We start from the raw sequence: 11,479 nt of genomic DNA on the forward strand, positions 1-11,479 counted from the left end.
AAAGTAGCTTTTTCAGAGTATTATTTTTGTCTTTTTTGCCACGCCTTCTAGGAATGTGATTTCATGACGAATTTTTGCAGGCACTTAGAACTTTTGTCAATGTTTCTCTCAAAAAAAATTTGGAATTTTTTGAATTTTTTTTGTTTTTTTTTCGATTTTACTGTTCATGCGGGAGCATATGAGCTCGGGTGCAGATTAGCCGCGTCCGTTCTGGACCTCCTTTATTAAAGTTCTTCCTGATATTATTAATTCTTATAATATACAGGGAAACACTTCCATCTGGAACAATCCTTGGTGCAAAGGAAGGGGAAAAAAATATGATCATCTCAAGCCCAACCTAAATGGTCCTTGTCCAAACATCATTAATGATCTTTGGAAACCTAATTCTAAAGTTTGGGATGAAGATAAGATCAGTGCCTATTTTGATGATACTTTTAAAAATGATGTTTTAAATACTCCTGTCACAAATGCTGAGCTTGATGATACCTTGTCCTGGATTTACACTCCAAATGCAAAATGTACTACTAAAAGTGCTTACAAAGTTTTTATGCAAGATGTCCAGGATAATACGATGAACCAAAGACCTCTTGTGACCAACCAGGAGATGGCTATTCTAAACCAGGTTTGGAAAAATAAAACTTTGGCTTCTAGAGTTAAAACTTTTGCTTGGAGACTTATTAGAAGAGCTATTGCTTTAGGGTTAAGAGTTTCTAGATTTTCAAAACATATAAAGAAAGAATGTTGTAGGTGTGGCCAGGTCGAATATGATAGGCATCTGTTCTTTTTATGCAATTTCTCTAGATTGGTTTGGTTCAAATTAGGTTTTAAATCGGATATGGTAGATCATAGCTTATATCCTTCAGATGTCATCAACTTCATTTTGTCTAGCCATCACCCAGATTTAAGCTCAGAGATCATCTTTACTACTTTATGGAATATTTGGAAAGCCAGAAGTGATCTTCTATTTAATAAGAAAAATTGGAGTCCAATGCAGGTTATATACGCTACCAAATCAATGCTTAATGCAGGTGCATTGGAGGATGAGCTGGAAGATAAGAGGATTGCTAATATGGAAGCCAATAGCAATGCTATTGACAGGGAGCTGAATTTTCATCATGCAGGTTTCTTAGCATATATAGATGTCGCATACAATCCTATAGTTAGCCAAGATAAAGCCTCTTTCGGAGTATTTCTAAGGGACAAATCAAGGAATCATTCCATATTTATTCAAGCTGTTGCTAGGAATGTTTGTTCTGTTCTGCAGGCTGAAGCACTTGGGCTTCTTCTGGCGGCCCAAGTATATAAAAAGGAAAACCAAGGTAAGCATAGCTTCTCTCATGACAGCCTGTCTTTGATTCGCATGATCGCAAAAACACAAAAATAGGTAAGTTGCAAGGTTGTCATGGACACGTTTGTTTCGTTGCACCATAGCAAAAAACAAATGAATCTTTCCAAGAGGTTTCAGTCAATGGAAACTTTCCTAAGGAATACTTCGGAAAATTTACCCATAGGATTCAATCTTCTAAATCAAACAGCCAACTTAGGAAATTCCCTATGAAAATCCTAATGAATCAACGAGGCCCCAAGCTGAATTGAACTTCAGTTCTGTTAAAATGTCAGAAACTTTGATAAACACATGTAATGGCAGGATAGAACATAAACATCATATATCCAAGACAATACTCGAGTGGTTTGCATACATCTGATTCAAGCATACAGTAAAAAAAAAGCATACGGAAAGGTTGCAAGAAATTATTCAATGAACCTGAGCCTCATGATTGCTTTTCTGCTCCCGCCTCTTCCCATCAGAATTTAATTACAAATATGCATGCCGTAGTTCTTAGGTGCATATTTTCTGAGCTTCTGCATCTTCAGGACAGTATTTAAATACAAAGAACTCTTGGCTTCTTGACAGGATTTTGCAGCTCCGCACCATGTTGATTTCAGTGTGCAGCATAAGAAATCAGGCATATACTAACACATAAATCAAACATTTCTCCCCTATGGAGGCTTGTTTCAGCACAATGATGTCTCCAAGGTGGATGGAGGGTAATCAACCTCAGGCCACCCAGTCTGTAAGCTCCTGACAGGTCACTGTCTACAGGAATACTAACCTAGCATGGATTTCATAGACTGACCATCATTACCAACCATGGCATTCCCAGTGCCCTTGGGGACCTTGCGCTCCTTAAGGAGCCTGCGCACAGTGGCCATGTCATCCCATCTGTTTGATGCACCATATATGTTTGACAGGAGGATGTACCGGCTGCCATGACGGGGCTCCAGCTCAATGAGCTTCTTGGCAATCTCCTCACCAAGCTCCACCTCACCATGGATCTTGCAGGCGCCAGCAAGCGCACCCCACAAGCCCGGATGCGGCTCCACCGGCATGCTGTTGACAAAATCCACTGCCTTCCTAACATGACCTGCCCGACCGAGTAAATCAACCATTAGGCCGTAGTGCTCTTGGAGTGGCTGGATTCCAAAGCCATTAACCATCTTGTTGAACAACCAGCGGCCCTCATCGACAAGACCTGAGTGGCTACAAGCACCCAGCAACCCGATGAAGGTTATATCATTTGGTCGAACACCAGCCATCTGCATCTTCCAGAAGAGTGATAAGGCCTGCATTTCCCTGCCGTTCATGGCGAGCCCAGTAATCATCGAGTTCCATGAGTAGATGTTTTTCACTGGCATTGCAGCAAACACCCTGACGGCATTATGGATACCCCCACATTTACCATACATGTCAACAATCGCTGTCGCGAGGATGACGCTCATCCCATTCAGCTCCCGCTTGGCATACGCATGTACCCACATGCCGTGCTCTATCGACCGCAGCAGCGAGCACGCTGAGACAGCGCTCACCAGTGCAGCCTCATTCGGCACGACACCCGTCCCGACCATTTCACTGAACACCCTCAACGCCTCCTCACACTGATTGGACTGCACGAGCCCAGTGACCATCGAGCTCCACGAGGCGGCATTCCGGCTGGGCATTGTATCGAACACCTTCCGCGCCTTGGACAGCATCCCGGCGGATGCGTACGCGCCCAGCATCGCGTTCCAGGAAACCACGTTCCTCTCAGGCATGGCATCGAAGAACCAACTCGCACGCGCAACGTCGCCGGCGTTGGCATGCCCGGTGACCATGGTGGTCCAGGTGACAACGTCGGCGACATCCTTTGTGTAGGAGAAGAGCCGCTCGGCGGAGGCGACGTCGGTGGCCCTGAAGTAGGCGGAGACGGCAGCGTTGAGGACGTAGACGTCGCGGGCATGGCCAAGCCTGACGGCGAGCGAGTGGAGGAGGCTCGCGACGGGGAGGCTGGGGGAGCGGGTACAGGAGTGGAGGGAGAAGGAGAGGGAGAGGTGGTCGGGCGGGAGGCGGTGGAGGAGGAGGAAGCGGAGGAGAAGGGCGCAGGCAGCGGGGATGCGAGCGGCGCGGAGGAGGGAGTTAACGGAGGTGCAGGAGGAGAGGTGGCCAGAGGTGATGAGGGCGGCGTGGGCGCGGTGGAGGATGGCTGGTCTGGCGGCGGCATTGGCCGCCACGGCGGCGAGCCAGGAGGAGGGCTGGGAGTTCGCCATGGGAGAGCACCGCACTGACAGGTAGGACCGGCGAGAATGGGGCAATGAGATCTGCTCCTCGAGTGCTATGAATCGTCCGATGGAAGGCGGGCGGTCGTGATCTTCCACATGCAGCTGCTACATCAACGGGCTACGCAAATCTTCCTCCGGCCACGACGGCCTGAGCCGTTTCGAGTTCATACATTTTTGGCACAGCTTCTACAAAACCAACTGAGCCAGCCTGCGAATTCTGCACCGGTACCGGGCTTTGTAAATAAGCAGAAAACGAGGAAGAATCTGAAACTTTTGCTCCCATCGCAGAAAAGAATAAGTAAGTAAACAACTCTTTCCCCCAAGAACGAAACCGTTTTGTGCAAGTGTTGCAACTAATTATAGGTTACATATAACAGATTTGACAAAAATAACCAGATAACAAAATGTACAATTTTTTTTCTGATGAGAATGGGATGCAGGAAGATCTGAGTGTTGCCCTTGTCCACTCCATAGTTCAGCCCTACAGTCTTCACAATCACCCTTGTCAGGCGGCAGGTCTCTTGGATGCTCTTGAGGTGTCTGTACAGCTATCGGCACTGTCATCATCTTCAGCCTGCAAAGATGCAATAGTTTGGGTGTCAACAAGTATCAAAATGACACATTCCTAAAGAAGAAGAAAACAAATGCCATGCGTGTAGTCTGGATAGAACGTGCGGCCGAGTTATCATACTCTGCTAATTCGCAAAAAAAAAAAGAGTTATCATAATCTGCTTATGGTGGTTGAGAAGAAAATATCTTGAGAAATGCACAAGAAGAAATGCAAGAGGAAACGCTTTGGTCAACATTCTGCAATGAAGGCTTTTCCTTGAGCTCTATCTACTAGTGAATTGGTGAATAAATAGCGATGAACACTTTTTAACTACCCATGCCTACCACCTAGATGATTTTGTATGAGATATTTTTCCCTTGCTTGCAGCAAAATCACATATCTTGTAAGGATAACATAAGCTGTCTCTAGATTTAAGGCAGAAAGACTACAGCTGCCAGTGCTCCATGCAGCGCACTGCGCACTAAAGAGGAACTTGGCACCATATCGACCAACAAGAATAGATACTCAAATCCAAGGCAAAGAGGATTTTTTAGACGAATCGTATCAAGTGTCCAGCTTTAACATTAATAAAGCCCCTGCCGAAGAGGATCCAAACTTGGGTTGTGGAGTTCTACATCCACGCGTCTCACCAGACCTCTTGCAGTGCACTAAGAGGAGCAGAAAAACTATAGAAACTTGGTGGCATGTATGTGATGGTGTGTGTTCATAAAACCAATTGAACCTAGTTCCCTAGAGATTGACTGCTAGTATTTTTTAAGGTTACAATAATGTTTTCATGGGGTGTTTGTCTATTCACTACAAGCCGAAAAAGATGGCAAATTCATATGATCTTGTGCAACACTTGCCTTCCAAATATGATAATTGAACTTACCTTACCAACCCAGTTCCTCTCTGCTTTCTGCAGGATATATTTTGACGACCCAACTAAATAACCACCAGGATGCTGATTCCGTGAGTGCACTTCGACTGAAGATGAACAAGATGGGACATTAAACACACTCCCGCTGCTGGATCTTTTCCTTGATATCGGAGAGTTTGCTATGGAGCCTGTGTCTTCCATATTTGAGGCCTTGATCACATCAACACAAATGGTCTGTTTATTTGTGCCCTTCAGTTCCTTAGGTTGTAACTCAAGATTCCTGCCATCATCAGTGGGCACTTTTTGATCACAGTGAGGAGCACCTGGAGATAGTTCCTTCAAAACAACTTTTGGGACATCAAAACTCTTAATATGGCTCAAATTGTCTTCAACAACCTCACCATCTAATTCTGCAAGTTTTTCGGCTGTATCCAATTGCCACATTGTGGAGATGGCATCATCTAAGCACTCCCGAGCCGTGTGAAGTTCTACTATGGGCATAGGATAGTTAAAGCCTAGCTCAACACCAGCAACTTCTAGTATAGAGCTCGGTGCATCCCACGGATGATGGATCCATTCCCCTGGCATTCTAGCTAGCTCTGGAATCCAAGTTCTTACGTATTCACCATCTGGGTCATACTTTTGACCTTGAACCTGGTTTTGCATGCAAGGAAAGCACAAATGAGAAATAGATAAATCTCTCATGAGACACAGATTGATAAATTACGTGATGCTCAGGTACATATAACTAGATGCTTCTACAACAAAGACAACATAACTCGTAAGAAAAACAGACATAAATAAAGGACTTGTGTCATAATATAGGTTGACAGCTGCAAGACGGAATCATAACATGAATAGTATGTTCAGCAGAATATACTACAGCAACTTTAAGAATGAAAAATCATAACTACGCAAAAACAGAACGCCATGAACTTTCATGCGTGTATCTCCTATGTTGCTTATAAGCAACTGTCAAGCGTGATAAAATATTCTTGGATCACCATCTGCTCTCTTTTGAGACAGAGGATTAGCTAATCATTTATGAACTACCACATGAACAGAAGTGCTTTTAAAATCCAATTATGAACAGAGACTACAATCTTCATTTGTGCTCTTATTTAAGATTAGCAGATATGTCAAATATGAAATGGTGCTACAGTGCTTTGATCTAACAGTCGCATACCTCTGGATTATCAAGACGACCAAGCTCATGTCCATCAGGCAAACACCCAGTTATGTACTGCCAGCCAAGAATATCACTTTCTATATCAGCATCCAACAGCACATCCCAAAAGTACTTCATCCCCCAAGTCCACGGAATTAGTAGAAATTTCACAGCAAAGCTTGAAACTATTACTCTTATACGATTATGTGTCCAGCCAGTAGCCCAAAGCTCCCGCATGCCAGCATCTACTAACGGGTATCCTGTCATTCCCTGCCTCCAGGACTTGAACCGGTCCTCGTCTGCTCGCCAGGGGTAGTGTTTCAAGTTCCCGAGCAACGACCTTTCATGTGTGAATGGGAAGTTGAAACACAAGTAACGTGAATATTCTCGAAGACCAATTGACAGCAGGAACAAGTTAACACTCTCCCCAGCTCCGGATTTCCCCTCATTTTCCCACTTGATCTGTTGCATCCTGACAAGTTGATAGACTTTCCTTACACTCACCTCACCATAATGAAGATATGGTGACAGTAACGATGTTGTAGTTCCTGCAACCTTCATTCCGTCTTTTGAATAATCTAGGAGACCATGAGACACGAAATCCTCAAGTGTCTTCTCCGCATTGCGCCAGCCAGGAGACCAAGCCCTGCTTAGCAAAGCATTGCTTGATTCCTCATCCTTACTTGATTCAAGACCTAGGTCATCAATTGAACTACTGCAAATGTTTTCTATACCTGAATGTGAAACCGGAAAATGGTAAGTATTAAAGCAGCAATGGCTTGACAGATTAGAAATTGAGTATAAGATTGGATCACCAATTACTAAACCTGTATATGTGGACAAAGCAATGCTTTCTACTTTTCTACTCCCTCCGTCCCAAAATTCTTGTCTTAGATTTGTCTAAATACGGATGTATCTAGTTACATTTTAGTGTTAGATACATCCGCATCTAGATAAATTTAAGACAAGAATTTTGGGACGGAGGGTGTAGTACAAAGCACTGTAACACCATTTCATATATTATTTATTATTTAATTTCAACATGCTATTATACAGTACCAAACTAATTCCTTAACATAGGTAAGGAAGCTGCATCACATGAAATGGACAAAAACAAGCAACAATGTTCCACAAGTAGAGGCAAATGACAAATGTTCAAGAACTCAAAATGATGATGCCAGGCCACTAGCCACAATCTACCTGAGACAGGCACCAACCTCCAAGGGGCAAGAGATGATGATATCTCGATATGCAATTTCATGCACTTTTCCCAATACATATTGAACGTTGTAAATGCAAGCCCATTCTCATCATAAACTTGCCATGGCTCATATAGCAGATCACCATTGAAACTCTGCATAGAAATTCCAAGGCCCAAAAGCTCATTCTTGATTTTGTCATCCCGCACAAGTGAAATAGGGTCTATAGCATAGGAAGTGAGAACATATAAGATCAAAATAACATAATTAAAAAGAGAAAAAAGGTTAGCAGTAAATCAACTGGTACCAGAATAGAGCAATTGCCGACTCCAACTAAAAGTATGTACACTTCATACAAACTTTACAGGCATAGGTTTTGAGCATGAAAACACTAGTTCTGTTTTCCATAGCATCCATGTACTGCCTCAAACAGAAAATATATCACTTCGTGTGACATCATACCATGGTGGGTTAGATTTAACCAAGGAATAGTATAAAAAAAGTCTAAACTGAGAGCGTGGTTATGTTAATTACTAAATACAAATCTAAACTACATTTAATGCCATTTAGCGCTTGAAATGAGTATTCATTTGGTTAAAAACTTTAATTCAGCCCTCCTTCGGTTAAAACTTCAATTCTGCTTTCCTTTGGTTAAAACCATCCATCATACTCATTCAGCCCTTGAAATGAGTGTTCATTCAATCAAAACTTCTATCATGCTCATCATAATTACAGTGTACACTCATTGGCCGAAGGGAGGAAATATTCTTTAATATGTATTAGTACATGATTGAAAAGGTTCTAAACTCTGCTATACTGAATTTTACATATTGAATTTGGAAATGAAAATTTATGATGTGTTTCTTGTTACTGTAATCTTCTAAATAGTTTTATCTGTTAGCTTGAATTGGTTAAACATTCGCGTGAAGAATATCCTAGGCAGTAAGCACTACGGCATTAGTAAAAGTGATCTCATAGACTAAGAAAACATAATGAATACATTTCTATTCCAATCTACTCCCTCCGTCCAAAAGAGCTTGTCCCAACCTTGTCTTTCAAATGGATGTATCTAGCACTAATTTAGTGTTAGATTCATCCATTTGAGGGACAAGCTTTTTCGGACGGAGGGAGTAATACTTAACGTAATCATACGGTGTGAAAATGCAACTGCCATGAAGTGTAATGTTGTCTTTTTGAAGGGAAGTGTAATGTTGTCACCAAAGGTTTGGACCAAAAGTTGCATATAGTTTTGAGGTCTTGAAGTATGTGACGTGACTGGCTAAATTTTTGAGGATATAACTGCTAAAACTCATTTGAAAAATATGCCACGACAGAACAGGAATCACTACTAAGATAACATTGGCAGGTAAACATACCGTATAGATGATTATAGACCACTCTGGTGGCGCCGATGGAATCGACGCACTGCAGAAGCGCGGCAAGAGTACTCTGAGCTCGGATCAGCACGAGCGGGCAGCCGAGCGCCTCCAGCGACCTGGCAAGGTGGGCAAGCGACTCCTTGAGCCACCACCGGGAGCAGCGGCCGGGGTAGAAGCGCCCCTCCTCGGCCGGGCACCATATGAAGACAGGGAGCACAGCGCCGTCCCTGGCGGCGGCGGCCAAAGCCGGGTTGTCGTCGATCCTGAGGTCCCTCCTGAACCACACAACGGTCCTCTCCGACCCGCCCATCGTGGTGGACGCTCAATCAATCCACCATGACCCGGCCCAAGAAAAGCTAGCTCACCGGTCGCTCACGGGCATTACGTCGAGCAGGACGTATGCACTAATAAACCGCCGGTGAGGTAGCTGGCAAGTTGCAGCGAGTGGAGATCAAAGGGGAAACAAAGGCTGGATCTTGATGGCGGCAAGGGATGGACGGGGAGGCGACAGGATTGAGAGATGAGGACGGGGAGCAGGTGGCGCAAGAGTCCAAGAGCTAGTCAGTGCGAGGGAGGGCACGGGGCACCAACCGAATCGCGGGCTGTGGCGAGGAGCGAAGGAGGACCGCGAGCTCGACAACAATCTGCGCGCGGCATGGGCGTGGGGCTTCGCTTTCGCACCCTCCTAGCAAGGACCAGCGGTACTAGTAAGTGTTTTTATCGACCCCCCGCCCCGTCCCCAGTCCCCATGGCCATGGGGAGGAAGAGCTAGTGGCGCAAGCGTCCAAAGAAAGAAAGGATTAGTGGGAGTGCGTGCGTGCAGACGCGGCCATGGCGCCCGGGACCGGTCTGGGAGGGAACCCATCCCTGGTTGCCACTCGATGGCCGCGATTTTGCTGTTTCGAGGGGTGCGGTGGACTTTTCACCGGCCGAGCTGCCATTTTTGGATGGATCGGATCGGACCAGGCTCCCGATGCGATGATGATCCTCTCTCTCCTCCGGCAGCGGCAGGCGTGCATTTGGAGTACTTGCCGGCCACATGGACGTGGCGCTCGAGCCACCCCCTCGCTTCCCTCGTGTGTGCACCATGCGATGCGTCGTTCGTTCAATGGACCTGCTCATGCCTCTCCTTTTCATTTGTTTCTTTCTTCCATTCCGGTCAAAGAGACACGGTTCATTCCTTCTCTTGTGTCGACGCCGTTAATATCGCACGCCTCGTCATCGCGTCTCCCTCCGATCAGAAAAAGTTTCCAGTTTCGCTCCTGTTCCCGTGACCTGACCGGCTTGTCTCGCACCGCGACAAGAGCGGTGTTTCCACTTTCCAGAGATAAATAAATAGGAGCGTGCTTCTGAGTTATCCACACATCACTAAAAAATATTCTCGCTAGACGGCTTTTTAAAGATAAATAAATAGGAGAAGCAGTACGGAGTATCTACCATGCCGACGTGCATGGCAGGTTATCAAAGCGAATATGGTATTCGATCGTACGAGCAAGCGTATTTTTTTAGGTGCACGAGCAAGCAGATGGACACTGTTGTCTTTTCTTTCCCCTTTCCAAGGGTCACGGCTTCCCTACTTACCGTATTGATCGGTCAGGATTAATTAGCGGGCGGGCGGGAGTATCGTGACGTGATTAGTACCGCCACCGGCACCGGACGTACGTCCTGATAAAGTGGCGTACGGCAAAATTGGCATCGAAAGTGACTCGGCGCAAATGCGCATGGGGACTAGGAGGGGTTGCACGGTGTTCATGCAAATGCACCATACTACCACGCTAGCGACAGCCGACGCAAAATGTATGGCGACGTGTCCGGATGAAAAGATTTTGATCGTGCTTTCGGTTGCCTTTTCCCAAGCTATCAGACACATTAGTAAAAAAAAAATATCACACTAGTACCCTTAGGGCATGAACTATGATGGCATATGGTGGCATAGTTGGGTACTGTAACGCCCTCGATGCGGCTATAGCTCCCACGTGTCGTGGCACGACTTAGAGACATAACCGCATTGAAAGCAATGTCGCAAGTCAGGCAACCATTACAACATCCCATGTAATAAGTAATAAAAGGGGGAGATACATAGTTGGCTTACACTCGCCACGTCACATCAGAGTACAGAAATAACATCCATCAAACAATCACTCATGGCCCGACTACGGCGCCAAAATAGAAAAGAACCCAATATGCAACAAGGCCCTGAATCGAACCCCAACTAGGCACCACTACTGATCATCGGGAAATGAAACATAATAACGCTGAGAGTCCTCGTCGAACTCAGCTCGTACTCGTCACCTGGAGCGAAGTCACCTGGACCTGCATCTGGAATTATAGTATCTGTGAGCCACAGGGACTCAACAATCTCGCACCCTCGCGATCAAGACTATTTAAGCTTATAGGAAAGATAAGGCAAGTATATGTGGAGCTGCAGCAAGCGACTAGCATATATGGTGGCTAACTTATTCGCAAAGGAGAGCGAGAAGAGGAGGCAAATCGCGAGCGAGAATCTAGAAGAGCAACCTGCGCAAGCATTAGTCCAACACCGTGTCCACTTCCCGGACTCCGCCGAGAAGAGGCCATCACGGTAACACACACAGTTGATTCATTTTAATTAATTAAGGTTTAAGTTATCTACAACCGGACATTAACAAATTCCCATCTGCCCATAACCGCGGGCACGACTTTCGAAAGTTCAATCCCTGCAGGGGA

At 45.3% G+C, this 11,479-nt stretch overlaps 2 protein-coding genes across 2 annotated transcripts; both read right to left on the minus strand.

Moving 5' to 3' along the window:
* Window positions 1-1,642: 1,642 nt before the first annotated feature.
* On the minus strand, window positions 1,643-3,719 carry LOC123127725 (pentatricopeptide repeat-containing protein At4g18840-like). Its single transcript, XM_044547541.1, has one exon. The coding sequence runs from the start codon at window positions 3,583-3,585 to the stop codon at window positions 2,110-2,112; it is 1,476 nt and encodes a 491-aa protein (XP_044403476.1). The 5' UTR covers window positions 3,586-3,719; the 3' UTR covers window positions 1,643-2,109.
* A 173-nt stretch (window positions 3,720-3,892) lies between these two features.
* Window positions 3,893-9,740, minus strand: LOC123127724 (cryptochrome-1). Its single transcript, XM_044547540.1, has 5 exons — window positions 8,771-9,740; window positions 7,396-7,617; window positions 6,214-6,929; window positions 5,040-5,681; window positions 3,893-4,171 (listed from the first exon to the last, which is right to left on the minus strand). Exons 1-5 carry the CDS (start codon window positions 9,081-9,083, stop codon window positions 4,103-4,105), a joined length of 1,962 nt encoding a protein of 653 aa, XP_044403475.1. The 5' UTR covers window positions 9,084-9,740; the 3' UTR covers window positions 3,893-4,102.
* Window positions 9,741-11,479: the final 1,739 nt, after the last annotated feature.

Source organism: Triticum aestivum, chromosome 6A, assembly GCF_018294505.1.
Source record: "Triticum aestivum cultivar Chinese Spring chromosome 6A, IWGSC CS RefSeq v2.1, whole genome shotgun sequence".
NCBI lineage: Eukaryota > Viridiplantae > Streptophyta > Magnoliopsida > Poales > Poaceae > Triticum > Triticum aestivum.

Excerpts from the sequence above, each read along its gene's own strand:
- LOC123127725 (XM_044547541.1), bottom strand. The coding sequence starts at position 3,585 with ATGGCGAACTCCCAGCCCTCCTCCTGGCTCGCCGCCGTGGCGGCCAAT.
- LOC123127724 (XM_044547540.1), bottom strand. The coding sequence starts at position 9,083 with ATGGGCGGGTCGGAGAGGACCGTTGTGTGGTTCAGGAGGGACCTCAGG. Across the intron at positions 6,930-7,395 it reads GAGGTTGGTGCCTGTCTCAG|GTATAGAAAACATTTGCAGT; the intron begins GTAGATTGTGGC and ends TTTCACATTCAG. Across the intron at positions 4,172-5,039 it reads AGAGGAACTGGGTTGGTAAG|GCTGAAGATGATGACAGTGC; the intron begins GTAAGTTCAATT and ends GCATCTTTGCAG.